The sequence below is a fragment of the Pseudovirgaria hyperparasitica genome, assembly GCF_010093815.1.
Source record: "Pseudovirgaria hyperparasitica strain CBS 121739 unplaced genomic scaffold EJ05scaffold_2, whole genome shotgun sequence".
Lineage (NCBI taxonomy): Eukaryota > Fungi > Ascomycota > Dothideomycetes > Acrospermales > Acrospermaceae > Pseudovirgaria > Pseudovirgaria hyperparasitica.
The window spans coordinates 416,809-444,668 of NW_022985550.1; the positions used below are offsets into that span (position 1 = coordinate 416,809).

The following is a 27,860-nucleotide window of genomic DNA, read 5'->3' on the forward strand; positions in this document are numbered from 1 at the left end:
ATGCCCCCAAGAATTGCGACGCGCCGCGACGACGCCTCTGTTACGCATTGACGACGCCGACAAATATATGTATACATGAATTTCGAGAGAACACATCGTTTTTGTTTCAGAGAGCGCATGTGCTTATTCGTTGATCTTTGCAAGGAGCTCGTGGTCGCGGAACAGGGAATATTCCTCCTCGCCGACCTTGATCGGGCTGCCGCCATACTAGGAACAGATGTTAGGATTATGACTGAATTCAGACCATGGAGATGGATTTTCTCACCTGTGGAATCAAGACCTTGTCGCCGGGTGCGACGCTGGGTGTCATGCGCTTGCCATCCTTATCGAAACCGCCGGGGCCGACGGCCAGGACCTTGGCCTCGTTGAGTTCCTTGACCGCGGACTCTGGGAGGAAGATGCCACCGGCAGTCTTTGTTTGGGCCTTGATTCTCTGCACGAGGACGCGGTCGAGGAGAGGAGCGAGGGATTTGATGGACTTGAGGGCGGTAGTCTAGATTCCGTGTTAGCCATGATCATCGAGCTTTGTGCACTAGGGCGAAGCACAACGCACCATTGTGATGGATTGAGTAGATGAATCTGATCGCGACGACAAAGATGCAATTGAGAGATGATAGTTTGAAGTTTGTTGTTCTTGTATTGCGGCGGAGGCGGAGATGACGAGAGGAAAATGGTCGACTCCGGGAAAATTCCAGAACCTCATATACGCACGGACCAATCGATTGTTTGAGCTCTCTCTCCACCGAGGTTGTCCAAGAGCTGGCTGCATGGTCTCCATCGCACTGCCTACAACACGCCCTGGCCGAGTAGGGTCGGGTATGAGCAGTGTGGTATGGTATACACACCAGTTTCAGTGGCAGAGTTTGCAAAGGCGTTCCTCTCAATATGGAGACCACAAGGACAGTCATGCCGCTTGGGTGAGTTGGGCCCTTCTCTGACAATGAGGTTGATATCTGCTAACGATCATCGCAGCACTTGGTATCAGTGGTGGAGTAGATTCCATGGCTCTAGCATACCTCGTCAAACAGTTGCCCCCTGAGTTTGGCTTTCAACCAATCGCCTTCATCGTCGACCATCAGATCCGCCCCGAAAGTTCAAAAGAGGCTCAAAAGGTGGCGGATTGGCTTGCTCGTGAAGGTATGATATATATCTCCATTGGAAATTAGCCCGCTCTAATCATATTTCTCAGTCGGTATAGAGCCTGAGATCTTAACAACCTCCGTTCCCAACACGGGCAAGGGACCTAATCCAAAAATCGAAACATATGCCAGAAAAGCAAGATATCAAGCCCTCGGACGTGCATGCGGGCATCACGGCAGTGACAGGCTCATGTTAGCCCACCATCAGGATGACCGGATCGAATCAATGCTCATGAACATCATCTCTGGGAGATTGACGCGGCGGCCGATGAATTCCGTGGCGGGGATACCTGAATGTGAAGGTCTTCATGGCGTGTATGAAAGCGGTGGTAGAACCCCATCAGATGCCCGATTCAAAATGTGGGAGTCCCGCAGATGGTTCGTCTCTCCTGCGCGCGATTGTGAGACAGGGGGTGTTCAGATACTGAGGCCACTCCTATCCTTTCCCAAGGGGCGGCTGCGTGCTACCTGTGAGGCCAACGGAGTTCCGTGGGTAGAGGATTCTACAAACCACGATCCGACATATACTGTACGCAATACAGTCCGACATTTACTGAAGTCCGAACGGCTGCCTCTTGCTCTTCAACCCAAATCTATTGCCGGTCACATAGATCGCCTCGTCAAGCGGTACTCGCAGATAGACCGCGAAGTGGAATCGCTCCTTGAACAATGTAAAATGAAATTTGAGCCGCGTATCGGCTCACTGCGTGTCCAGTTTCCACCAGACGAGATCATGTGCAATTCTGCTGGGCAACACCTCGTCCGCAAAATTCTATCGATGGTATCCCCCTTGCACAAAGTTGAGCTTGCGCAAATACGCAACGCCATGTCGAGCTTGTTCCCGTGGTTTACTTCGTCCAATGACGCGGAGATAGCAGCCGCCACGCCTATCCGTTCTTTTACAACATCTGGAGTCTTGGTATCGGCCGCTTCACCTCTTCCTCATTGGGATATACATCGCTCCGCATATCTGTTCACTCGCGAGAAGCCACCAAGTACTTCTTCGGCCCCGCTGATGCTAATTCCTCCCGTCGACCCCGACCACGACGCAGGACCAGTGCACACTCAATGGACGCTATGGGACGGCCGGTACTGGATAAAGGTCAAGAACCCCCTGACAGAGCCGCTCGTGATCCGCCCATTGTACGAGGAAGAACTTGGGGATCTCTACCGTTATTCCGGGCTAAGGGGTCCCGACATCGAGAAGCTCAAACGATTGATCAAAAGCGTGGTCCATAAAAGGGGATGGCATAGCCTACCGGTGATAGCTCAAGTGAGCAATCCACACGCCATAATTGCACATCGGAAGCTTTTAACCCACTTGAACGCCCATCCAGGCTCCCAGGAATACAACTGGGCTCCGGGCAAGAATGGATGTGCGGACGTTATCGACGCAACAGTGAAGAACAAGTGTATAGACGCCAGGTGCTCTGTGACCATAGAACGTGACCGTGGCCGCGTAGTTGCATTGCCGAGTCTTGGCTGGGTCAACGCCAGATTTATGACGCGGGGACTTCGATGGGATATCAGATACAAGAAGCTGGATCCGTGGCTTGAGTCGCGTTTGGCTGTAGAAAAGCTGATGGGAAAGTCTTGAAGAGACACGGAAGGTCCGGAAAACCATTTCTACTCGGTGACTCACTGATCAAACTGATCTGGTCTCAAAACACTACCTCTAGGCCTTGATTCCTCGCAGGTTGTCGGCCATAGCTGCGCTAGGAGGACTGAACGATGCGGACATCGACGTAGGACGATGTATCGGCCAGCATATTGTCATATCTCATATGACGCTCTATGTTCTCAATCAGGTCGCATTATATCCTGGCTAAACGTTCGACTATCCACTGGAGTGGATGGGCTGGCGCAAAGAAACTACGTCTTTGTGTGGCTGGTAATCAGGTCCCAAAGTGCTTGATGTGAAGGTATAGCCATTTCCACTAGTGAAATGACCCAGAATCAATTGATAACAGGCCTTAGATTACAGTGATGCCTGGCTTCTCAAAGTCAAATTTACCGATGAGATAGCGTTCCTGGTCTTTAGTGATACGTTAGTGGTCGAGTGAGAAAGTATATATGTACTATACCAGGAATATTGCTTATATACGAACACGAGAATACCTTTTACCAATTACCTGTACTGATGTTGGAGGGCTGTTCAACTGCCCGATTCATTACATTCTGATGGCTACAGGACAGTAACTGACGGGTTTTCGTGCATAGAATGCACGTGTGGTCTGGAATATGCAACGATGGAGAAGATTGACGATATTGACGGCTATACAACACTGCCCTGTCCTTATAATTTTCGTGAGCCGCAGTCGATCAAAATGCTTACATGGTCAAATTCCACGGCTTATCCGCAATACATATCTAATGGCTAGTCTTTCGCATAATGCAGATTCATCTAAGTCGCAAAACTCCTCTTTCCATGTTTTCAAGTCTCTTCTGCTAACAGATCGGCTAAGTAGGTCTCGTTTGCACCTTCCAGAAGCAAGCAATCCACTCTCACACTATGATTTGCTATCTTGCATAGACCGAGCCCTGAACATTCACGGTCCTGAATATCATCGATACGAACTGCGGTTCTGATTACGCCATGCCTGGTCTTTCTTTTTGCTTTCACTGAACGTCACTCCTTCATACTCTGTCTCCCTATGAGTCTTTCTTCCGCTTCCCCCTACGAATTATACCACTGCCAGCATTCTGTTCGAAGCTGATCTCCTGTTGCTATAATGGGCGATACCTTCTTCCTAGACTGGGCGTTATGGCAGAAGTTGACCTTGGTAGGTCGACGTCATTCATGCATAGGAAGAGCATTTACTGATCACGATCTATAGATCTTAGCCGGGGGAATAGTAAGCTACAACTCATTCGAGCAGCCAGGGATCCCACTGACTAGCCAGGCCCTTACTCTCAGCATCGGATTCTGGAAGCTCTGGTACGACACGAAAAGGCTGCGGGCATATGCAGAAATCGCAGACAAGAACGCCATAACGACTAGGAACGTCGAAGCACAGTACGACACAATTGTCAATGAGAAGGGTGATGAGGTTCCGTTTGGACTCCGTGCCTTGGAGCATGGGCTTGAAGCTGTTGGTGTATGGAACTCGGTTTCCGCGACTCCAGTCTCTGGAAGTCCTCGTAGCTCTTGCTCGGGTTCGCTTTCTCTGTCCAAGACAAATTCTTCTTCAGGAGTCGACATGTCCACTTTGGGTCTTCCTGGGCCAGCACATCACGGCACTTATCTCGAGAGCTCACAAGGAATCTCTTCTATGCGGCCTCATGGACCGTCACTATTTCCGAATGTAGGTTCCTTCGCAAGTCAACAGTCCTCCGCTTCTACAGATAATACTCGTCTGGACTCTCCCTTTGACTGGAATTCAAGGGTTGCGCATACTCTGAGAAACACCAGCATGAATGGTGCTGGCTCGTATGCCTCAAGCGATGATGGTAAGTGGAGTTCTTTAGCTTCAGGTAACTTCTCCCTAACGTCTCGGGTTCAGAACATTCAATCTATTACAGTTCCAGGTCGTCGGTGGATCTAAGCTCTTGTGTAGACCCCTGCATTCGCCTGCAAGTATCTCCCCTGTCAGGATCGCACTCAGAGAGTCTTGCGGCTGCACTCGACATGTTACAGGCCCACCGACTCTCTCATGTGGCAGAGACTGGCCAACTCACTCCTAGGATCCGTCGCCTTAGGGAGAACAATGGAAGTGACAGTGTATCTGATATGTCTGGACACTCTGCCAATTTTTCCTGGTTCAGGTCTCCTACGCCGAGCTCGACCGAATCCTTGGCCAATATTTCCAATCCTTTCTTGAGCCAGATGTCTGACTTGAGAAGCTCCAGAAGCTCCCCGGAAACACCACCGACATCTCCGGATAACACAGACGCCCGTCTACGTAGATTTTCGTTGGTGGCAGACTCTAAACCGCCGAGACACTCGTTGCGTCCGTCCGACACGCGTACAAGCCTACCTCCACCATCCGATACAATTATGTCAAATGGCCATAGAAGTCGTAAACGTTTGTCTCAAATGTTTCGAAAACTCCATCCAAAGATTGTATCCCCTCCCAGGGGTTCTGAAGGCACTGGTCTCGAGAAAGTGCCTGGAATTGCCAAGAATCTCCAGTTCAATCAGCTACACAAGAGGTGTTCCGGAAGTACACAGGTCTCTCAAAGCAGAATTCATAGCTTCACTACTCGAAGCAGCGCTTCATGACCGGTTCTTTTATGTTTTGATACTATGCTTTATGTCAAGCCGAGTAAAGTACTGTCGGTACGGAAAGACATAAGAATGGACCTTGACCTTTCCTCCCACCTATCTTTGCAGCCAAAGTACATTAGTTTGGATCCTCCCGACCAAACTGAGTGCTGGTCTTGGCTTCCTTTTCAACCCTTTTGTAGCGCAGCACTCCATATTGGGCATACTTGCATATGGTCACGAACATGTTGACATCCTTAGTCACAAATACTCTTCCATAGTCGTTTGTAGATCCAAAAAATATAACATAATGGACTTGACATAGATTGACAACTTTGACACCTTGCAGTGGAAAGGGTTGTGGGGATTTTGACTCGAGCACGTGATATCGCGTTCGCGCTAAAACAAAGCGCGTCACCAGTATCGACCTTGGCGCGTCTGAATGATGATTCCGCCACTCGACCCAACAGCCTCTTCTCCTCGCCCTTCGCATTCGAATCGTACTACAGCTGTTATCTCCAACGTCGAAATGAGCGCCGAAGAAGAATATGAGGATGCTGGTATGGGAGGACCTGGAGCGCCTACCCCTCTGTCTGCGCTAGAGGTATGTCACGACCTATCACAGTAGTAGAGTCGCCGAATTGATTGTGTTCCTATTAGGGTGTAAACGGCCTCACGGCACGCGATATCAAGCTTATAGTCGACGGTGGGTATAATACTGTCGAATCCGTCGCATATACACCACGAAGACAACTCGAGCAGATCAAGGGTATATCTGAGCAGAAAGCCACGAAGATCCTGGCTGAAGGTACGGATCATGGAATGAGACTCAATATATAGATAGACTAATGGCGATACTTACAGCTTCAAAATTGGTCCCCATGGGATTCACCACCGCGACGGAAATGCACCAGCGTCGCAGCGAGCTCATAAGTATAACGACAGGATCAAAACAGTTGGATACACTTTTAGCCGGTGGTATAGAGACTGGCTCTGTGACTGAGATATTCGGAGAGTTCAGGACGGGAAAGAGTCAGATATGTCACACTTTAGCTGTTACATGTCAGTTACCATTTGATATGGGTGGTGGCGAAGGCAAATGTCTGTACATTGACACCGAAGGGACCTTCAGGTACGTTTTACAAGGACATTTCTCCACCATTGTCTGATCAGCATGCTTTTAGGCCTGTTCGGCTACTTGCTGTTGCCAATCGCTACGGGCTCTCGGGTGAAGAGGTACTCGACAACGTCGCATACGCACGAGCGTACAATTCAGATCACCAGCTTCAACTGCTCAATCAAGCAGCACAGATGATGACAGAGACTCGCTTTTCTCTTCTGGTAGTCGACTCTGCGACATCGCTTTACAGGACTGACTTTGCGGGTCGTGGAGAGCTATCAGCCAGACAAGTCCACTTGGCAAAGTTCATGCGTACATTACAACGGCTCGCTGATGAGTTCGGCATCGCAGTCGTCATAACGAATCAAGTTGTTGCTCAAGTGGACGGCGGGCCAAGCGCAATGTTCAATCCTGATCCGAAGAAGCCTATCGGAGGCAACATCATTGCCCATGCTAGTACGACTCGCTTGAGTTTGAAGAAAGGGCGGGGCGAAACAAGGATATGTAAGATCTATGACAGTCCGTGTCTACCTGAAAGCGATTGCATGTTCGCGATCAACGAAGATGGAATTGGAGATCCTAGCCCCAAGGATCTAGAGAAGGATTAGAGCTTGGTCGTTCGTACGCGTGTGATGAGCCGAGTATGATAACGCAAAAGTGTATGAGACTCAGCATTGGATGTTTATGACAGCGCATAGCATTTTCCGGCATAAGGGTACTGGGGCAAGGCTGGCGTAGGAGTCGGTGGCATTTCGTAATTTAATCAAGCACGACTAAATGATACACATATTTTCAGTTGCCGAATTGAAAGCTCATGGTCCAGGCAGGTAAATAACCTACGGCGAAGGGCCGTTCAGCCTTACGAAGCTTAGCGTTGGCGCGGACCCTCGCGCGACAACCTTGAATCTCAAGCTCGAGAGCTTGCCCAAGACAACATATTCCATGCGACAACTCGCGTCGCTCCTAACGCAAGAACTCTTGCCAGCTTGGATGGGTTGGTCATGTCTACTACACCTGCATCCCATCTCTACAAAGAGATTCGACTAGACCTCGAACAATTTCAGCGCCATAGTACGATTGCGATAACCCTACCTTCATCGAACGCGGCCTCATTTCTCTCGCGATCTCAACACAAGCGCACTATCTTGAACGAGAACTTTGTGGAACAGGATGAGAATGCTTTTGCTCGAAGGCATCTGGCAAGCGAAGGCTCTGTCTTCTTTCGATCCTTGAACAAATATCCTCGGAGTTTTCTATGGCGCTTGCTGGACGATCGCAAAGTATTGGAAATTCGGTCAGTTGACCCTACTAGAGACATAAGCAGAGCCAAGAGTAGAGAAAAAGAAGGAACGCATCCTGAAGCATTCTTGACGTTCCTTTTGGCCTTTCCTACTGCGATCAAGCCATTCGGAATCGCATTGGCGGATTTGGAAGATCGCGATGCAATCGCAGTTTTTGCAATCACAACTTCGAATGAGATATACACAATCACGCTTGCAAAGACGTTCTTCTCAAAACCAGAGGCTTCGGAGCAAGACCCTTCCGAGTGGTGCAAAATCCATACCCCGACTAGCTTTAGCTTTCGGTATCCGTATCGCTTAGTTGCAGTCAGCGCCCTGGAGCTCTGGGTATCACTACACGATGGAGGACTACTACGGCTGACGCGAAAGCCTGGAGACGACGGCACCGTGTGGGTTGAAACACCATTTGGCGAAAAGGGCTGGGGATCTTCCTTTCGAGGATTAATACCGTGGAAGAGCGAGAGCACCATCAAATTTGGCACCCATGATCTGATCGGCAACTCTGCCGCTGATCTTGCGGTGTCGCCAGACAAGGACCACCTGTGGACTGTCTGCCTGAATCACACGCTGAAAGCGTGGAACCTGAACACGGGTAAGGTTGGCGTCCAGGCAGATCTGCTCGACGAAGATCTCAAAGAACTGCAAAAGACGGGACAGTACATGTTTGGAGCAACTCAACCGCAGCTTCTCCAGGTCATCTCTGTCCCCGCACCACAAGGCAGTGACCTGTACTATGTGGTAACATACTCTCCTAAGCAACATCGATTCAAATTCTGGGGCGTGATGAATGCAGACAACCCAGAACTGGGCCTCCGGGACATTCAACCAGAGTTCAGCTTCATACCGCCTGTTGATGAACTCATGAATACGACTGTCTGGAATCTGGAGGAGTTCCACGTTGAAGCGTCTACTGGATGGCTAAACGCTCGGATCTGGATCCGAGCTAGATCCGGCCCAAGCAGCAAGGCATACACAACTACATTCAATCTATTCGCTCCATCTAGAGAGCTACAGGAAAGTTGGCATGATGAGTGGGCGACTGTCGATCCTGGCCCATTGACAGCATCGAATCTCAGGCTGAACCCTACCATTCCGTCGAATGCGGCATCAAAACACTTGAACTCGACGTTTGGCTGCTCAGATCGGTGGACAGACTTCCTGTTGTTTCCTGGACGCTACTCATTGCCAACCCTGGAGACAGCGCTTTGCATCTATCGATCTGGTATCGCTCATTCCGACTCAGGCAATGGAAGCTCTAATGTCAAGCACCCCCTGAAAGAACGCATGTGTCGAGCTGTAGCTTCAGCAGTCACTTTCAAGAAAGACGTTGAAGGTACATCCGATTATGCAACGTTCGAGCACGACCTGGACTTGCAATGGCACACTTTCTTCGATCTTGTGCAGGACCTACATAAACGCAGGGGAGAGTGTCTTAGACTCTCGTACGATACAGCGACTTCATCGCCCTGGCTAGTACTCTCTGACTACGTCGCACCAATTCGGTTGAATAGCAAGGTTGAAATCCTCATTGAAAACACACGACTATTACGTCTAGCTAGCGAATCTCGCAAGCCTCCTCCGGACTCTCTCAATAGCGCCTTGGACGATGTGGACTCTATAAGGATGTCAATGCTCCTTGCTGCAGCCGCAAGATTTCGCAGAAGGCTCCCGGCCCAATTTCAGTCGCGTCTCAGGACTGCAGTGGACAGAGAGGTTCACGAACAGCCGTTTCTCTCTATCACTGAGAGGCTACAGGCTTTTGAGGCGTTGTGTGAGCTCGACCCAGAGATCAACGACGATGATGCGTTGCAGCTTGAGCAAAGCCTGTCTTTCTTAGGAGATCAGAAGCCTGAATTCTACAGCCAAGTTCTTACTCTATTCTCAGAAAGCCAAACAGGAGAGCTTCGGGGCAAAGCAGTCAATCAGACTGGGATGAAGCTACTTCTCCGTGTTTCTCAGGAGATGGTAGAAACGCAGATCGAAATTCTCCTGGACCTTCTTGTACTCACAATGTACATGGCCTACTACTGGGAACCGGAAGATATTCCTGGCTTCGATGCCAACTATGTATTTGCCTCGATCCTGACCATTTTTCGCGAGCACGTTTTGCTGAGATGGCTCTATAAGACTACAATCGTGGACCCATCTTCGAACGCGGTCGAGTCCAATCTGATGTGGTTGCAGATGAGTTCAGGTGCTTTCGACATCCGCATACCACCCGGTGACCCTCTTCAACACATATCGTATTGGGCACGTGTGTGGACGTTTGACCCCTTTGGTACCTTTGAGTTCACAGACCTCACGGAAGATGTCATGGTGCAATTGCTCCGCGCTAAGCAGTATGATCACGCTGCGACTTTTCAGAAGTTCTTGGGATGTTCCCCCTGGTCGTTCTACTTGCGGGGAAAACTTTTACTTTCGGCTGGAAGCTACACGCTGGCGGCGGTTAACTTCAAGAAAGCTGCCCCTGGTCTTTCTAATCAACAGCTTAGTATTGGAACATTTGATCGCATGGGCATGATTCCTGTCAGTGATCGCGGTCTGTTCTGTCACGGTATGCTCCAGTTCACAGCGCATCTCATGAACCTTTTCGAGGCTGCTAAGGCCTATTCCTTTGTTGTCGACTTTGCGAAGATTGCACTGCAACAACCGCCCGTTCTACCAACTAATGATACTCACGGTGACCGAGCTGGAATCTTATCAAGACTCTTTACTGCATCAATCAAGACATCTTGCTTTGAAGATGCTTACTCTGCCCTTGTGCGGCAGAAAGATCCTGCACTGTAAGTCACGGCCAAGACAATTCAACACGCGAATGCTAATGAATATCTAGGCGCAAAGCGAATTTGACTACACTTGTCACAAGTATGACAACGCAAAGTCAATCCGCTGCGCTTCTACGCCTTCCGCTCGCTACATTATCCACAGAGGTCGATACAGTCTTAGAAAGCCTATGCCATAAGACGCTCAATATTTCAAGCGGACCGCCTTACCATAAAATTCTGTACGCATATCGTATCTCTCGCGATGACTTCCGCGGCGCAGCATCAATTCTTTACGAACGACTTCAGCGATTGCAATCATCGTCTACTTCCACCGATGAAGCTCTGACTCAGGGCTACCTCATCCTCATAAACACCCTTGCATCGGTCAGTCCCGACCAGGCATGGATATTTGCCGAGGGCAAGGTGGAAGACGGCGGCATTTTTGGTGGTGGCTCAGCCCGGTTAGGCAAGGCGAGGGAGGCGCCAAAGAGGAGAATTCTGACCCTCGATGACATACGGAGAGAGTATGAGGCTGAACTGGATCGCCAGAGTGCGCTGGAAAACGGGCGTTTCGCGTTTGGCGAGGAACCCGAGCCCATGGAATTGATGTAATTGGTGTACTTGTACGTATAGATAGCAGCATCGCGGCAGCATGGCGTTCAGCGGTGGTACTGAAAAGCAAAGATCGCGAAATAGGGGGAGAGCGCTTGTTGTTCTGGGAACAGAGTAATACAAGATTCATTGCCTTCTGGGCTTATACTGATATAGAGTAAGGGATGGACTACCTCATTCAACTGCACTGGTGGTGCTCTCAAGCTCACAACGAGACGGGGCCTGTTGTACTATAGTCGTTGACGTTGACGTCGTGCTTGTAAACACTATGCCAACAAATCTTCAGACGACCCGCTGTCTACCCATGTGCCAAAGTGGTGGCGGTAGTGGTGGTGAATGACGACCCCGACAACCATTGGCCTCACGAGGCCCCCTCTTACAGAAGAGGTAATTCATAGATTAACCTAGTCGTGGTACTTCGTGGTCGATTTGTCGCGGGGGGAAAAGCGGGGCTTCTGTGTTTAAAGAAAGAAGTGAAGTGAACTAGATTATTTCTCTGTTGCCGATCACGTGCCTTGTCGCGTCGCGTCGGTAATAATCGGAGTTTAGATGCATTGGCGCCCCGCCAACGGCACTAATTAAGTGCACGCATTCGTGGACGCGTCTGTGTTTCAACGAAGTTGTGAAGCCTCAGGCTCAGTACCTAACACTTATGCAACCACAGAATACGAACCTACGAAAGTCCATATCTCGATACGCCATCTGCTAACCTGTACGAATAAGAGAGAATTGGAGGTCATTTGTTTTGTTATCCCCATGCAGGCTTCTACGCAATGGTAAACAATAAGCGCTCGGCATACATTCGCGTCAATATGGCTCTGACAGTTGATAGAATTCGAAGTCCATCCGTCGCCTCGCTGCGGACCATGCATCTCTACATACTCTCGGTCTCCCCCCTAATTATCTCTTCCCGACTCAAGCCTCAAATTCCCATTCTTCATGCTGCGACGACTTGAGCATCCTCAATGTCCTCCTCGCAGGCCCCGAGGGAACAGCCTACCAAGATGGCATATTCAGTCTACATCTCAGCATGCCCAGGGATTACCCTAATTCGCCTCCAACCGCTACCTTCAAGACCAAGATATGGCACCCGAACGTGGACGAAAGAGGAAGTATCTGCGTGGACACGTTAAAATCGGGTTGGAATGCGGGACTGAGTCTGCGAGATGTGCTCATAACAGTCAGCTGTCTCCTGATTCAACCGAATCCCGCAAGTGCTCTCAATGCAGAGGCTGGCATGCTTATTCAGAATGGGGAGTGGGCCGCCTTTGAGAAAAGAGCAAAGGTCATGTGTGGAGTCTACGCCGCCATCCCGGACACCCTCAGGAAGGAGGTTGAGGATGCGAGGCGGAGAGGTGAGGAGCAAAACAAGGACGCAGAAGCGATAACAAAGAAGGGTAAAGGAACAGCAAGGCTCGGGAAGGAAAAACCATCGGTGAAAGTCCAAGAGGTATCAGAGGGGTATACGGAGATTACTACAACTCTCACTAAAATCACCGCCCCTGAGACGCCATTAAAAAATGAGGATGTTCGGGCAGAAAAGCCGGAAACAAGACCACTTGACCCTGGAACTGACAATATAGCGGGCACTCGAGCTAAATCGACATCGAAGACAAAGCTTTATGTGCCTGAGCATGCCATAAATCCGGGCACGCCTTTACCAACCGTCGTTCGTCAACAGGATGTATCAGCCATAGATTTTGGACAGCCCTCAACACCGGCTCCAAAGCCCCTCACTGGCACAGCGGCTATTCCTACGGCGAACACACTATCTAATACGGTTACACTAACGCCGACAGACGTCATCGTCACCACTCAAGGCTCTCAAGCAACGCCAGGAAGCTCACCACGCGATGGCCCCAGCTTCCACTTTTCGTGGATGCCATCCCGCCGAAGTCCAGGGGGCAAGGGTAGCTCGCCGCAACGTTCACCGGAGACCCTTAGGCGAGAAAAGCATGAGCTCCGAAAATTAAAGGCGGCTGGGTACTCCATTGCAAGATATAACAGGGGCCAATTTGGTCCACGCAAGGGGCTGTTGCGTTTGTAAACAGTCTTGTTCATGTTTCAGAGTAGAATGCCTTTGATCGAGCATAGCGGTGGCGTTCGTGAGCATGCGTCCAGGGGGAGAGGGCCCTTGGAAGTTTTTCCAGAAGTTTCATTGCACCGTGTTTAGATACCATGACTTTACAGAGACACAGTAGGCATCATTTCACCATTTCGTCCAATCTCTGTCTTGGCCCCATAGTGCGCTGGCATATACCTCGTTCTGTCATGGCCACTTTTTTTTCAAGTGAAAGTTCTTCGTTCCACCTGTTGGGTAGGTAGGTCATGACACACGTAATTTTCAGTATTCCTACCGTTCGCTGGCGTCTCAATACGATTGACCCACGTGGAGAGCTGGTATACAAACTGGTCATTGGTTCTCTAGGCAACTCCCTTACTTGATAAGTTTGATTCTGAGTTCCATATTTGCCAGAGTCTCGCCTTCACCAGTTCAACGTTCTCTTCCAAATCCTTGTCACTACAGAGGACTACCACTTACTTTCGTTTCTTCTTTGACCAAGATCTTTCTACTCCATCTGCGCTCTTGTCAACTCATCATTCTTGCGGCTTACTACGATCGTGAACTTCACCTTCAGTAAGAAATGCCGAGACAAGTCATGAAGAGGGGTGGTACCTCACGGATCACTCAGGCTGCAACAGCTACCAAAGGTGAACCTGCCAAGCAAACCAAACTCCTTGCTCTCTGGGTAAGCAACCACAAAACTTTCTCACAGCAAGAATAAGCTGATCTTCAAAAGGAGCACGAAGGAGAGATTCCTGAAGGCTACTACGACCACTTGACCATGGATCAGATGTACGTGCAAGGACTCGTCCTCCGCCCCGGCGAAATAGACGCCACAGAGGCATCCACAATCCATAAGCTCACGAAGGAGCTGGAGAGCAAGACCCAGGAAGGCAAGAGCCTGAACGGAACCATCGCAAAGATGAAGAAAGAATCGACCAAGAACCAGAAACTGATCCTTCGTGCCCTCGACAGCATGGAAAAGTCGCGCAAGTTCAAGGCCCAGATCATGGAGGCGGCCGTGCCGATCATGGTTGTGCAGATGACGTATCGTTGGGCGCTCGAGCGTGACGATCTGGACGGCGGACCTGCGGCCGGTACTGAGCTTGAGATGACGTTTTCGGATCAGTTGAAGGATGCGTTTGAGGAGCAGGAGTGGCTTACTATCGAACAAGATGCGAAGAAGCAGTTTGATGAGCTCGTGTGCGAGACGAAGGATGCTGATACGCGTATGGAGAGTGACGACGAGGACGCTGAGAGTAATGCTACATTCGAGTCGGCGCAGGAAGGTGAAGACAGTACGCTGGTGGCCGATGATGCTCAGGATGGTGAGTAGTTGAAGCCTTCATATGTGGATTATGAGCTTAAATTGGACAGATGCTCTTCTGCTCGAGCATGAGGACCTCGACGGAGAAAATGTAGATGAGCACGACTCTGTGGAAATCGAGAACCTAGAGTCCAAGGAGAAACCGGCACCCAGTTCAGCAGAGAACATCTCGGGTCCCGCAACTTCAGACGTAGAACCCCTAGCTAAAGACTCAAGCATGGGACGCGACACAGAAATGTCTGACGTAACCTCGTCCAAGAGACCAGCCTCTGAGATGGAGTTGAGTGCCACCGATGGAGCTAGGACTAGAGCCAAGTCAGCTCGTCTCAGCAGCATGGGTAAGAAAATCGTAGACAGCCCGGAGAATACTCAAGCCAAAGCGGCGACTCCTACACATCTCAAAACACCAGACATCGCAGGTGACGTACACCAGACGACTCCACACCGACCAATGAGCGAAGAGGAAGTCGAGCAAGCACTCTCTGCAGACCGCTTTACCTTCCTCCCCATCCCGACCGGCATGCTGTCCACCGAAAAGAGCGACGGCTACCCCATGTCCGACGGTATCCTCCTCGGCACCATCGTGCACAAGGGCAAGTCGGAGAGGATCTACGTCCACTACGTTGACGCCAAGAAGCTACTGATGAAGTATCGCACCGAGAGCGGCCAGAGTGTCAGCATGGAGAAGAATCTGTGCAAGGTCACCTGGGTGCAGCCTTGGTCTGTGTTCGTCGGCGAAGATATCACTGGCAATACCACTATGACCATGTTCCGTGCTGTGGCGCTGGAGGTCTTTATGAGGAGGGACAAGTCGAAGAAGAAGCTGCTCAACACCGATTCCATGCGGAGACAGTTCCAGAAGGACTTGCTCTGTGCGAAGAAGAAGCTGGAGTGTGGGTCGGGTAGGATTCGTGATTGGTGAAGAAAGCTCGCTGTCAAGCGGATCTGTTGCTTGGCTACACAAGAATCGTTAAGGATTTGGGAAATTGACCTCTCTATGAAATATGATTATGAAGGACTCTCCGGCGGTCTACTGACTCACGCTATTTGTTACTATCCTTCTACTTTCGTTTAAATTCTATAAGAAGGAGATAAGGACTTGGTTCTAGTTGATTGTTAACTCCATTGACGTTCTATGATATACAAATTTGGTGTATGGAACTCATCTAACTCTACTTCTAACTACATATCTAGTTTTATGAAGGTGGTAATGTATTCTGGAAGACTATATCCAACTACCCAGCCCGTCCTGTCACTGACTAGGACGCTAGATTTTCTGGGATTAACAAGGCCATACTCCATACTTATATACTAGAGAGTCTTAGTCGCTCCATCTCTGGCTATAATATTGGATTGTCCAAAAGTAGTAACTGCGCCAAGATTAGAAAACTTAGACGACTTCTAAAAGCGTGTTTTTACACCGTATTACACGTTTATACTACGACGACCATTGCCGCTCTGCTTCCTTAAGCATAACTGAATTGTCACCTCTCGATAAACACCATGTCTTAAACCTAGCAACAGAGTGCGCTCAAGGCAGCTTCTGTCATAAATTGATTCAACTGTGTTTGATTTCTTTCAAATTATCAAGCTAGACTTCTTTGACAAGAATGATTGGTTCTGATGAAGGCTTGTGTATTCCACAAGATTTACATTCTAGTACGTTGGATACTCCAAGAAAGCATCGACTTTCCACCGACGACTACAGGTACTCGCGCCGGTCACTTCACATGTGGTCCTACAACAGCGTCCGTAATGCGTATTCGGTCGGGCCGATACATGAGTACATGCCGGAGCATCATTACAAAGTCCAAAGAAGTTAGGAATGTCTTAACCTACAGTCAGTGATGATATACCTCACAGTACAATATCCTCGAGCTCTTCATCGAGTAGGGTCCGTACACGGTGCCGTACTGAGACCTCAGATCTGTTCGTCAGAAGAACTCGCAATTTGAGCCTCTCCAGTGATCGAAGTTGGGTTAAAGGCCTTACAGCCCTAACAACAGGGAGACGGGTTCTGAGAGCGGAATAGAAGTATACATACTGATGCAGCCCAGATCAAGACACTCATGGCTGGCTGAACATGCTAAAGTCTGCAAATTCTGCAACGAAGACGACATATGTTTGATAAATTTTGACTCTTTGTTAATGGTCTGTGATCACTGAGCCACTTAGACTTCCATACACAGTTGCATACCCGTAAGCTCCGTGGCTTCTCTACCCGGGCCTATACCTCAACGTGTTATTTATAGCATCCTCCTTCAGAGTAACTGCTTCAAGGCCTCCGCCGCGACCTGCACAATTCCCGCATCTCTTGTCCTTTTCACTACCCCTTTCAGGACTTCCACACCCCCATTATCCCTCACAGCTCCCTTGCCCCTCTCCCCAAGCTCCCCAGGCGCACTCACAATATGGCCCACACAAACAGAAGCCCGATGTCTTACGCCCTCATCCTCATCACCACAAAGGTCCAGCAACACATTTACACCCTTTTCTCGAGCCAAAATACCGCTGACAGTGCCCTCCCATTCCGTGGCCATGGCCAATGCACCACCAGCCGCACGGCGCGTGGCAACGTCTTCGACATCTGCGAGCGCAAGGAGGACATGGAGACGCTGACTAGCCGCCGGGGAGCCGTCGGAGAATTTACCCGCACAGACAGGAGAGGGCATGAGGTTGCACAGCAACTCAACGGCGGCCCGGCGCACCATCGTGTTATTATGCAGCAGTAAACTCGTCTCGAGGGTCGTCCAGGCGAGACGAAGAATAGTGTCACGTGGAGTTGTATCGTCCATGGATGCTAGGTTTGTCAGTGCGAGGAGGGCCTCGAATGTAGGGAGGAGGTCTTTTGTCCCTTCGCCAGCCGCGTCTTCGTCGAGGAGGGAGAGAAGGGGACGGACGGCGTTGCTTGGTGGGATGCCAGCGAGGAAAATGTGTGCTGGGTTGATGGAGATCAGGATCCGCGCGAGGGTGTGTGCGCAGGCGTGATTGCTTGCTGGGCTGTAGGAGACGGGCATGGGATGGGTGTCCTTGTGGAGTTCGTCCCAGACTTGCAATAGGAGTCTTACAGCACCTTGCTGTGCCATTGTGGGTCGATGTTTCTGCTCTTTACTAAGTGCGAGGAGGATCTGGAGCATCTGACTGCGTACGGCGGGCGAGGCGCGCTTAGAGCATGCCACAAGGAGGGGCACAATATTGGATTGTAGGACTTGTTTGCAGCGGCGTGAGACGTGGTCATCATCATCAAGAGGGTCATCTTTTGTAGGTTTTTTGGCAGCTGCGCCAGCGGCGGCGTACGTGCGTATATCGGCCATGCGCTTTTCTTCTTCGGATCTTCGAGGCAGGTAGGCAGTGATATTGACGAATATAGTGAGACCACCGAACATAATGGGTTTGACATTCGTGGAGTCGAACATGGTCTCTATAAGTCGGCGGAGAAAGACCGGATCTTTCGCAAGTTGCTCTTTGATGTTAGATTGTAGAGATGCATATGCAAGACCTTCAACTGAGTCTTGTTTCATATGGTTGTCGGACCCGAGCACGATCCTTTTGAAGCGCGCGACAAGTTCATCTTGAGGTTTCGGTTGGTCAATCTCCTCGACAGGGGATGTGGGAACCTGGGCGACAAGTTCATCTTGGATCTTCATCAAGATCAGGGAAGCCAGAGTGCTTTTCTTTGCATCCATAGCTGCCTCGGCAATGCCTTGGATCCATTGACGGCAGTGTTTGCTAATCGCTTCACGACAGGTCTTCTCGACGCAGGCCGCACTCAGGAGTTCCAATGCCGCTCGATCCAGAGTTTGACTGCGTCTTTCTTGCACTAGGTTCACGAAGCTGCTCATGAACCCCTCGGTCAGAAACAGTGTCGCCGCAACACTCGGCACGATTGGAAATATGGCAGCCGCAGCTGAGAAAGCAACGACCAAGGCATCTGGATTCGGTTTCTTGACCCTCCCTGTCACGAATTGTGTTATGAGCTTTTGACTCGTATCCGGGCTCAATTCGATCAATTTTGCTGTTGCGAGTGTCGCTTGACCACGTAGCATATTCGACAATCTGATATCCAGGCTTGACAGTATGACATCAAACGAGTCAGCATCGATGATACCCGTCAAATGTGGTGCTTCTGCCGCAAGGCTCCGCGCAATCACTCTCATCGCACGCTCCGGATGATCCAGGCCAGCTCTCATCATGGCAGCGAGACTGAGTTGGAACACATCTCTCTGCGCCGCGATCTGACTTTTCTCATCAAGCCAAGCCTTATCATCAAGGCATGTAATCACAATTGCATCTGCCGAGTCATCGCCACGATCGAAGAAAGTATTGAACGTCGGTGTTGGACTCTTCAGAACCTTCTCTGCGAGCCACTTACGTGCGCCTGGGTGCTTCATCAATTCACCTGTGACTTGGTCTGCCACATCATCGTCGGGCTCCAGATCCATCATGATGTCCAGGACCTGGCGAACGAACTGTTCATTCATGCTCGGAACGGATGTCCTCACAGCGTCGAGGACCTTACCGCCATCTGTCTCACTCTTTGAGTGCACCCACGTCCGACACAGTCCAATCAGAGGATTCTTCTGTTCTTCCTTACCAAGAGACTTCCACCCAGCTGCCACACTCTCGTCGCCTGGTACGAGATGCGCGGCTTCGCGCAAGGCATGCGCAGCATCTTGGAAGCGGCCTTCCTTTGCTAGAACCGTGGAATGATGCACGAGTTCATTTGCACGAGCTTGCGCTCCATAAACGTGGGGTGACGAAGTTGTCGGTGCGTGTTCAGGTAAAGTGACAGTGGGCTTTGCGAGAAGGTTGGCAGACTCGGAGGCTGACGGAGTCATGTGACCTAAGTCTGGTTCTGATAGAGCGGAGTCCATATTCGTGGTGACTGGTGAAGGTTGGCCCTGGCTGGTTGCACTCGGTGTCGACGAGCTTTGTTGCTCTCTTGACGCTTCGTCAACGGCAGCCGGACCGCTGGCGTATTCGGGACTCATCCCGAATCTTATGAGTGAACTCCGGGGGGCCCCGCTGTGTCCCGGTCGTAAGATCCGTGTCTTGAAAACGATGAATCGGTAGCACTAGCACCAACTTGCTTGAAAGTCGTTTGCCCTATTCGAATTGAGGTTATGAGGATAGGAGAGAAGGGGTATTTTAGGCCAACCCGGAAACATGAATCGAGAGAATCGGAGTTGATGTTGAACTAAGGTTTCCACCCGTGGCAGACCACCTCACCTGCCCGCCTGCAGTACCCCGAGCTAGCCATATTAGGCAAAAATGTGTTAGCGTCAGTCATGGGTCTCCGTAAGGCTTCTGAGGCAGGTACAAGACCAATGCGGATATTGTACGCGATCCTCTACCTTACCTTACTCAATATGTCTGATGGATGATGGCTACAACGTCTGTATGTATTGCTACAATCATCTCTATCTCGTACTTGCAACATGGACATAATCCGCTTGACTATAAAACAGCTATTCCAGGAACGCCCTTCGTGTGCTGTAGCGATAATCCACCAACGCCAGGCTATGCACAAAACATTGCGACGAGAAAGGATGCGAGGACTCCAGCCGCGACCGATCGACGGTGTCGATGGTCATAAATGGGCTAACATGAACGCCTCGACAATGCAACTTTGTTTCAGATACTGACATACCCCTCCTCTTCCACTACCGGTGCATCCTCCCAGCCGGCTTCCGTAACACCGTGCCCGACAGATCGCTGACCTACTGCCAGACTCATACCCTCACCCTCACCTCTTTCGACCCATTGCTTTTCGTTTATTTCTTCCCAGATGCGCTGGAAGTACATGCGGAGACTGCGAAGTCCACGCAAATAGCCGCGGTCAATGCCATTCGGGTCCTGTGGTGGACAGGAAACATCCTCCGGGAATTTGTCCTCTGCTGTGACACAATTTGCAAAGTCGACAATTTTGAGCTTAATATCTGCACCACTTCTTGGCATGCCGTTCGATGCCATTGTCTCTTGGCCCTCCGTGCCTAATGTCTGCCCATCCTCAGGTGGTAGACTTCCATCATCGCGGTCGTAGAGCATAAGCAGGCTACTTGCATAGAATCTGTAACTCGGAAGTCTTCTTATCATCCTTTCTAAACGATCAATCTTCTCCAGAATGACGGGGATATGTCTGCTGGCGCTAATATATCCGATTCCGTCATAGAAGAAGCGTTTGAGCGCATCCTGGAATTCTTTGCCCGCCTTTAAGTCGCGTCCAAAATACTTGTCCTCGAACAAATATGACTGTGTCTTGATGTTGTAGACCTGCATTCCGCAGACGCGCACACCTAGTTCCCTGGAAGTCGTCATCTTACATTTGCGACGTTGGGATCGTTGCTTCTTTTCGTCTGCTTCGACGCCATATTGACGTGTGCCCATCTTGAGGTCAAGAACACATGGTTTGTTCATCCCACTCGTCAAGTCTTCCAACAGCAAAAAGTGTTCAACTCTTTCATCCGACTGTGTTTGAGCCTGGTCTGGGTTCATTGGTTCATTGCCGCTAAGGTTCCACCCCCCTGGTATGGTAACATCGCTTTTGACTCCCGTCAGATTCTGTCCCACCCCTGCCGATCTGTGCTTGCTATGGTCCTTCGAACTCGGTCCGCTCCTTATATTTCCCGGGGTGGGTGATTCTTTTTCCATTGGGAAAACATCGTCTTCACAATCTGCCCGGTATGCGTCCTCGTCGGTATCTTGCTCGTGAAATTCTAGATGACTCCTTTTGCCTGTCTCGACATCTATGGCTCGTCTTCGAAGCCCTCCACCAGAGTGGCGCCTTCTGGGGTATTTGCGAGGTGATGAAGAATCTGACCGATCTGGTATGTCCATACCAATTCGCTCGTAATAAGACTCTGCGTAATGCGACGCTTCTTCAATAGGATGCTGTAGCTCTGTTTCACCAGCTCTCTCCATGGCCTGCTGGGCTGCTGCGTTCATGGCTTGCCTTCTCGTTGATTCGTCACGAAACGCTGTTTGCAGTAATGATACGTCTGCACTGTTTCTCCTGCCTGAAGGCGCAGATCCCGCGATGGCCCTGCTCAATCGTCGATTAGGAAGACTGCCATGATGGTTACGCTCACTCTTGTAGTGGTGGTGGATTGTAGGAGGGGTAAAAACCTCGCGAAGGACCTGCTCTTGGAGTTTTCTGTTCACTGTAGTCGCGCCCCAGCTAGAATGATGTCTCACTGGAGGGCGAGTGATAGATCGATGCGGGCTGTCTGGATGATCTGACCCACCGGGGCCCACATCGCTCGCGTTGCGCTTATGCATGGATGCTAGCAGGCTCGGATCAGAGAGCTGACTTCTTGGAGGCATGGTCCGTGGTGGTACACGAAAAAGATCGGCAGGTATTATGTGGCGGTTGTTCTCAAACACCACCTGTGGTACAGAATCTTTGCGTTGTGACTGAGAATGACTGACTATCCGAGCCGACGAGGTATCATCAGCAGATCTGTTGTCGCTTGCATCTTGTTGCAACGTCGCATCTGAGTTTCTTCCTCCGGAGGATGTGGTCCCTTCAACCTTCCTCTCATTCCGCGCACTCTTCTTTCGTCTAGCCCGACGACGATAGGTTACATTCAAGACACCAATATACCTATATCACATGACATGTCAGTAGATTTCGGAGGATGATGATTGCCCTCGAATCATGAGAATTTACTGGGATTCAGCTGAATAGATAGAAAGTGCTTCGAGATAGGCTTACCTTGGCATGAATTCCAACAACTCAGCATGAAAGCGCTCCACGGTTTCATAGAACTCGTTTTCGCGATTGTTAAGTTGTTTACATACAGCTCGGCGAGAGAAGCGATAGATTGTCGTATGGCCTCCGACTTGATGATCAAACGGCTTCAGCTCAACAGCTCCGATGGGTGCCGGTGGGTGCGGGCCTTTCTGTACCTTATGCTCGGTTACTAGAGCGCTGGCTTTTGGTGTAGTACTGAGATCATCTGTTGCGCTAGATTCGTATCCGCGTGGTGAACCTACTGAATCACCATACAGATCTTGCTCGGAATCTGAAGCAGAGGCAGTATCATTCGTGTATGCATCATCCTCTGCATCTGGAGTCAGGGTCGCTATATCGCCATGGAGTACCTGCTCGTCTGCTTGTGACTTCAATGCGATTTCGATCTCATCAGCTGTTGGGTTCTCAGGTATTGAAAGCTCTGATACTGAGCGTTCCTTCGTATTCGGTGGCACTGTTGCCTGGCGTGCAAGGTCCGGAGCAACCATGAGAGCATCACCATCTCTGGTATCTTGCTCGGTCTTGTCGGGGGAAATCTGACGGTGTGGATAGTATAACGCCGACGATATTTGCTCATGTTCCGACTCTTCATCCTCACTCGCAGTCAGACTGATATGTGGGCCTTGCACTATCGGCGGAAAGTAGCCTTTATCTGATTCTCGTGGCCTTCGTTGATCTGAACGCAATGTCGACCTCTTGCTGCGTTCAGTAACAGTAGTTGGGAGACTGCGGGAAAAGGATGTGCCGCGCTCTGCTCCTGGTGTAATATTATGATGGTTACGAATCTCTTCGAGGAGTCGGATGGGGAATGAGGGCGTGGATTCAACCACAGGGGGTTGTGTCACGCTGTTCGGAGACGCGACAGCACTAAGCACCGAGTCTTTCTCACCACTGGGACTTCGCACGAGTGTAGGACGATCGCAATGGAGCATCTGAGCATCAGATGTAGACACTTCATGAGCAGGAGATAGTGATTGAACATGATCCAAAGCAATATTGTCTTGGCCTTTGTTTTTGGGGGACACATTTTTCTCGTATAAAGACCGACCATCTTTTCTGTCTTCCACGGACCGCTCTTTTAGTCTCTCTTCGCGCCTTTTCTGCTCTTCTTGACCCTGCTCACCCTTGAACAGGCCTAGGTAATGACTGGCTTTCCTGCTGCGTGCCTGCATGACCGGCTGATCTGGCTTGGGTAAAGCAGCTTCAATTTTTCTAGCAACGACAGCTTTAACGCTGCTGGTGGGCTTTAAAGCTGTGCTGAGTGTTGCTTTGCCCTCCCGCCACGAACGGTATTTCAAACGCTCCTCATTATCTTCTAATATTCGTGCAGAATGAGGGGAACCCGGTGGTGGAGAGGGAGGAGAATCGAAGGGAGAGTGATTAGAGCCGAAGAGAGAAGATAAGTCAGAGCTGCTCTCTTCGAAAGTTTTTTGAATATGTATGTTGTTTGGTAGAGATTGATCGTCGCGAGGTGGTGAGAACATGTAGCCCTTTTGATCGTGGCGTCCAAGGGCATCATTGAGGAGTCGCCGCTCAAGCTGGATCGGAATGGAAGAAGGAGGAGAAGGGGGATGGCGCTGGTAGTTGCGTAGGAGGGACGGCTCGACCAGTCTCCGCATGGACGGCATGGTGGCGGCTTCTATGTCTGGTATGTTTGACATACTACCTTCATATGTGAAGCTCTCTGTTGGTCTCAAGTCTGGAGAAGTAGACGGACTGTTGGTATGTATATAATTGGTTGCGAAAATGCTATCTCTTTCTGAGAGTTGTGGTTGTGTAGGAGACATCCAGAGGGTATCAATATTTAATGGGACAGTTCGTGACCTTCCAGTCTGTGACAAGCTCTTCGGCGTCACCTCGTTTCCATGTTGCGCAGGAGCCCTGAGCTGCGCAGGAGATTTACCTGGCGCATGTCTGGAAGTTGATGAACGCTTCTCAGCAAAGGGAGGAGAGGAATGGTCGGGAGCGGCGGAGGCAGCGGACATGGAGTTGACATTGGTGTTGGGTCTGAGCGCGTGGACTAGATCAATGGCAGATAGTCTCTAGAATGATCAACGTTACAGGAGATCCCGAAGTGATGTACAGGTACCGAAGGCGAGAATGATTTAATTCGCAAAGGCACTAGAGAAGCTTGACTGGTCCCTTGTTGGCGCGCCCAATCAAGAAGGCCACGTTCCAGGTGATCTGTGCTGGTTTGCGCAACGCGACGGAAATAAATTGAAGAGGAGAGTATTGTTGCGGTGTGGAATGTACGTGCGTGGTAGGCGACGCATGATCGGTGAAGTCACGGAGGCGTGCAGCAGTGGACGGGGTAGAGGGCTGGTAGAGCGATTCATGAAGGACCGGGGGTTGTGCTGGTACCGACCCCAGGCGACCTGACGGTACTCTAATTATCTCACTATTATCATGCTCTATAAAGATAATGAAATGCGCGCTATCTGAGTAATGATTGGCTGACAGCAGGATATGCCCCATAACTTTCCGGCTTCCGCGAAGACTACTGTTATCCGGAAGATGTTGCTCGTCATCCATCTGGTGGCTACACCATCTATTATTGTAATACGATACGACACACTGATAAAGAGGCCTTTATGTATCGTATTGTATCTAATTAGCAGCCTCCAACTTCAGCTAGAACTATGAAAGGCATGTGCCGCACTCTATGACAATTCTCGAGGTATCTGCAAATTGACCTGGGCAAAGCTTCGTGTCGCACATTATCGTCTCTCGCAGTTACGTGTTATGCTAGAAGTGTTGAGGATAAGCTTATCATTTAGAGCAACTGGTCAAGGTCTTTTGCTATTGACCTATGACAATCGACCCTACCCTCTCCAATCACCTTGTCCAGCGCGACAACGTGGTCACAACCTTCACATCTATTGCGGTGAGACAACCTGCAAAGAGCTTGTCGGACACGGGAAATATCAGACGGCGTCAGGGGATGTACAACGCGTCCTATACTATGCTCGCTAAATGATACTAGAACAACGGGTGGAAGAGCGGGAGCGCACGTCTTGCCTCCCATAAATATTTTGTGGCACGGTCGAATAACAATTGGGAAGCATGTGACTTGTTCTCCGTGTTTATATGAAAATTCGTTGTCATTCTACTCTGTCGTGATCATGTACCAATGCTACTGCCTGACATATTATATATTTCTGGCAGCAGAACTTTTACTAGCTGATGGTGACTCGTGGACATCCCAACTGTCTAGCATTTCATCCATAAAGTCAAATGCTTCAGATGTGTTGACGACGCTTGCATCCAGAAGTCGCTGGCCAGCCTCGTAGCTAAGCATTGTCCGAGCCTGTCGATTTGCAGATTGCAGTGACCAGGGTGTTTCCTGCTCTCTTTCTTGTAGAGAGGTCTTTGGTGTGCATAATGTAGCAAAGGATGCTGCAGCATTCGGAGACTTGAGTGTCACTTTCTGGCTGGTGTTACAAGAGTCTTCATGACTTCCAGACTTCGGGTTCCTCAAGATCGCCCGTGTGGGCTCTGGGGGAATGCGGTCATGTGAAATGATCGGGGTACACCTCAGAGGACTACCAAGAGTGCTATGGTACACTCCATCCAATTGCTCAGATACTTTCTCGGGTGTGTACCCTCGAACGAAGGGCGAGGTGGCTGCCAGCAGAGCCTGTGTATCGAGAGGTATTCTGCTCCTCGCGTGCGACGGGTCTCCTAAATGGAAGCTGGACGTAGACCGTAAATGAAAATCTTTGAAGGGTGTCACAGTCTCGACAACATCCGGGATATCTCTGGTGGGTGTTTGGGCCCCATGACGAAGTGCTTGACGATGATCTGGCCCCGGTGATTGGAATGCGTCTTGGAATGCTCCGTGTACTTCTTCCATTGCAGCTTGTGTAGAGAAGTCACCATTTGAGATCTGGACAAAGCGCGCATCCTGAGCGTTCTGAACATCAGATAAATTGGTACAGACAGTAGTAGTATTCGTGTCTTGATTCAATGGTATTTCTCCTTTCTTAATGGCTGACAAGGCCATATTCTGCGATCCCACAGCTACATGGCCGTGGGACTCTGGACGGTCTTCAACGCTCATGGCTCTATGTTCGGGGGTAGCGGTGCCATTTTTGCATACCATTTCATTAGAGAAACTTCCCTTCAAGCTTCTGTCCTTCCTGGAAGGGGTGTCAGACTTAACAGGCTGCGGTCCCTCTACACACACGCGAGTCTTTCTTTTCGTTTGGACAGCATCGGACATCCCGCCTCGAGTCAGGTTGCTCGGGGCCAGGGTAGACGCCGTGCGACGAAACCACGGAGTGGAAACACAAGCGGTTGTATCTTTGACGTTGATCCTAGTATGTGCAGCTCTTTGCGGTATTCTCCGACCACTTTCGCTTCCCGCTTCGAGAGCATTCGATGCAGATATCGGAGGTGAATCTGGGTGGATGTTGTTCGGCTGTTTTGCAGCTCTATCCACAGCCAGTCCGGTTGCTGTTGTGTGGTTGTCGTCGACACTGCTAGTTGGTTCCTGTTTACTATCGCCATCTTCTTCACTTGCGATACTCTTCGCCATCGGTTGCGGTGTTTGCTGCTTAGTAGCAGGCGGACTCGTCTGAGATAATCGAATCGGAAACGCTTTGGTATGGGCATCTAGACCCGAAACCGTGATATCGACGGTCAGGTCTACAGGGAACTCATCTGATCTACCCAAGCCATCTGTCTGTAACTGGGTCGCTTTTTCTATTCGTGCCCTACGTTCGGCCCGGCGTTGTCTCCTCTTTCCTGATCGCTCCGTCGCTAGGTCTTCGCGTAGACACCTCAGCTTTGCACTTACCTCAGTGGCAGAAAGTGTGTACCCAGATGCCCATCTTTCGTCCCATGGATTTTCTTCCAAGTTGGTACCAAGCGTGAGTGACGCCGTTAGTATCGTTGGTACGTTCTTCCCGTTCGTATAAGCATTAGCGATGGCAGCAACCCTTTGCCTCTTTGAGTTCCGTTCGGCGTAATCCACTGATTGTTCTCGATAGCTTAGATGTATGCGTTCAGGAGGAGGAACATAGTACTCTTCCACATCCTCTGCAGCCAGTAGTGAATAGAATGTGCGCTTGAAACCGTGCAGGCTATGGTTTCTTCCGGCATAACGGCCTTGTATTATGCAGTCTGTTCGTCTAGCGTTGTATCGACGGATCTCTAATCTGCGAAGCTCTTCCGGATATCTGGTACAGGAGCTCGGGGCCATGAGTCTGAGGAGTCGAGGGGCTGCGGCTTGACTTGATTTCTAGGCTGATGTGCGAGATGGTGTCATAGGTGACGGTCAATGGGTGTAAAGGAGCGAGAGAGAGAGACTGCTGGAATTAGCGATGAGGAAATGGTACGACTGGTTGTGCTGAATGGAACCACAGGTTTGCAAAGCACATATTGCAAAGCGGACTCTCTACAGAGTGCAACTAAAGGTTCATGAGGCAACAGCCGCCAGTCGTTGCCAGGTCAGGTATCTGCGCAGGCGAAGGACAAATGATGACGCAGCTGTACAAGTGTTCTCATGATTGGAGCCATCCATTTGACTGCAAGGTACACTAGTGTACAAATATCAACTGGTAATGTCCAGGG

At 50.2% G+C, this 27,860-nt stretch overlaps 9 protein-coding genes across 9 annotated transcripts; 5 read left to right on the forward strand and 4 right to left on the reverse strand.

Annotated features, from left to right (window-relative positions):
• Positions 1-3: 3 nt before the first annotated feature.
• EJ05DRAFT_472628 (10 kDa heat shock protein, mitochondrial) lies at positions 4-1,046 on the reverse strand. The gene is made up of 4 exons (XM_033743223.1): positions 973-1,046; positions 554-917; positions 266-493; positions 4-207 (listed from the first exon to the last, which is right to left on the reverse strand). Exons 2-4 carry the CDS (start codon positions 554-556, stop codon positions 124-126), a joined length of 315 nt encoding a protein of 104 aa, XP_033604104.1. The 5' UTR covers positions 557-917; positions 973-1,046; the 3' UTR covers positions 4-123.
• EJ05DRAFT_179609 (uncharacterized protein) lies at positions 666-3,058 on the forward strand. Its single transcript, XM_033739579.1, has 3 exons — positions 666-917; positions 973-1,137; positions 1,199-3,058. Exons 1-3 carry the CDS (start codon positions 833-835, stop codon positions 2,734-2,736), a joined length of 1,788 nt encoding a protein of 595 aa, XP_033604105.1. The 5' UTR covers positions 666-832; the 3' UTR covers positions 2,737-3,058.
• An 813-nt stretch (positions 3,059-3,871) lies between these two features.
• Positions 3,872-5,361, forward strand: EJ05DRAFT_482506 (uncharacterized protein; the record flags this gene model as incomplete). Its single annotated transcript, XM_033745173.1, has 3 exons — positions 3,872-3,922; positions 3,977-4,589; positions 4,733-5,361. The coding sequence occupies 3 exons, from the start codon at positions 3,872-3,874 to the stop codon at positions 5,359-5,361; spliced, it is 1,293 nt and encodes a 430-aa protein (XP_033604106.1).
• A 2,040-nt stretch (positions 5,362-7,401) lies between these two features.
• On the forward strand, positions 7,402-11,542 carry EJ05DRAFT_507300 (uncharacterized protein). Its single transcript, XM_033747911.1, has 2 exons — positions 7,402-10,547; positions 10,598-11,542. The coding sequence occupies exons 1-2, from the start codon at positions 7,465-7,467 to the stop codon at positions 11,139-11,141; spliced, it is 3,627 nt and encodes a 1,208-aa protein (XP_033604107.1). The 5' UTR covers positions 7,402-7,464; the 3' UTR covers positions 11,142-11,542.
• Positions 11,543-11,712: 170 nt separating this feature from the next.
• Positions 11,713-13,588, forward strand: EJ05DRAFT_179652 (uncharacterized protein). The gene is made up of 2 exons (XM_033739580.1): positions 11,713-11,917; positions 11,974-13,588. Exons 1-2 carry the CDS (start codon positions 11,915-11,917, stop codon positions 13,186-13,188), a joined length of 1,218 nt encoding a protein of 405 aa, XP_033604108.1. The 5' UTR covers positions 11,713-11,914; the 3' UTR covers positions 13,189-13,588.
• A 198-nt stretch (positions 13,589-13,786) lies between these two features.
• EJ05DRAFT_496560 (uncharacterized protein) lies at positions 13,787-15,455 on the forward strand (the record flags this gene model as incomplete). Its single annotated transcript, XM_033746410.1, has 3 exons — positions 13,787-13,891; positions 13,943-14,534; positions 14,584-15,455. The coding sequence occupies 3 exons, from the start codon at positions 13,787-13,789 to the stop codon at positions 15,453-15,455; spliced, it is 1,569 nt and encodes a 522-aa protein (XP_033604109.1).
• A 1,182-nt stretch (positions 15,456-16,637) lies between these two features.
• On the reverse strand, positions 16,638-19,719 carry EJ05DRAFT_472633 (ARM repeat-containing protein). The gene has a single exon (XM_033743224.1). The coding sequence runs from the start codon at positions 19,522-19,524 to the stop codon at positions 16,795-16,797; it is 2,730 nt and encodes a 909-aa protein (XP_033604110.1). The 5' UTR covers positions 19,525-19,719; the 3' UTR covers positions 16,638-16,794.
• Positions 19,720-19,920: 201 nt separating this feature from the next.
• On the reverse strand, positions 19,921-24,568 carry EJ05DRAFT_472634 (SAICAR synthase-like protein). The gene is made up of 2 exons (XM_033743225.1): positions 22,248-24,568; positions 19,921-22,136 (listed from the first exon to the last, which is right to left on the reverse strand). The coding sequence occupies exons 1-2, from the start codon at positions 24,269-24,271 to the stop codon at positions 20,168-20,170; spliced, it is 3,993 nt and encodes a 1,330-aa protein (XP_033604111.1). The 5' UTR covers positions 24,272-24,568; the 3' UTR covers positions 19,921-20,167.
• An 866-nt stretch (positions 24,569-25,434) lies between these two features.
• EJ05DRAFT_496563 (uncharacterized protein) lies at positions 25,435-27,489 on the reverse strand (the record flags this gene model as incomplete). The annotated part of the gene is made up of 1 exon (XM_033746411.1): positions 25,435-27,489. One exon carries the CDS (start codon positions 27,487-27,489, stop codon positions 25,435-25,437), a length of 2,055 nt encoding a protein of 684 aa, XP_033604112.1.
• Between the last annotated feature and the right edge of the window lie 371 nt (positions 27,490-27,860).

What these genes read in the sequence shown, in the direction of transcription:
- EJ05DRAFT_472628 (XM_033743223.1), bottom strand. An exon ending in ACAAGGTCTTGATTCCACAG is followed by an intron (nt 208 to 265) that starts GTGAGAAAATCC and finishes ATCTGTTCCTAG; the next exon opens with TATGGCGGCAGCCCGATCAA.
- EJ05DRAFT_179609 (XM_033739579.1), top strand. Translation starts at nt 833, where the DNA reads ATGGTATACACACCAGTTTCAGTGGCAGAGTTTGCAAAGGCGTTCCTC. An exon ending in AGGACAGTCATGCCGCTTGG is followed by an intron (nt 918 to 972) that starts GTGAGTTGGGCC and finishes CGATCATCGCAG; the next exon opens with CACTTGGTATCAGTGGTGGA. An exon ending in GGATTGGCTTGCTCGTGAAG is followed by an intron (nt 1,138 to 1,198) that starts GTATGATATATA and finishes CAGTCGGTATAG; the next exon opens with AGCCTGAGATCTTAACAACC.
- EJ05DRAFT_507300 (XM_033747911.1), top strand. Translation starts at nt 7,465, where the DNA reads ATGTCTACTACACCTGCATCCCATCTCTACAAAGAGATTCGACTAGAC. An exon ending in CGGCAGAAAGATCCTGCACT is followed by an intron (nt 10,548 to 10,597) that starts GTAAGTCACGGC and finishes ATGAATATCTAG; the next exon opens with GCGCAAAGCGAATTTGACTA.
- EJ05DRAFT_472633 (XM_033743224.1), bottom strand. Translation starts at nt 19,524, where the DNA reads ATGAGTCCCGAATACGCCAGCGGTCCGGCTGCCGTTGACGAAGCGTCA.
- EJ05DRAFT_472634 (XM_033743225.1), bottom strand. Translation starts at nt 24,271, where the DNA reads ATGTCCGCTGCCTCCGCCGCTCCCGACCATTCCTCTCCTCCCTTTGCT. An exon ending in TTGTTGGAATTCATGCCAAG is followed by an intron (nt 22,137 to 22,247) that starts GTAAGCCTATCT and finishes CATGTGATATAG; the next exon opens with GTATATTGGTGTCTTGAATG.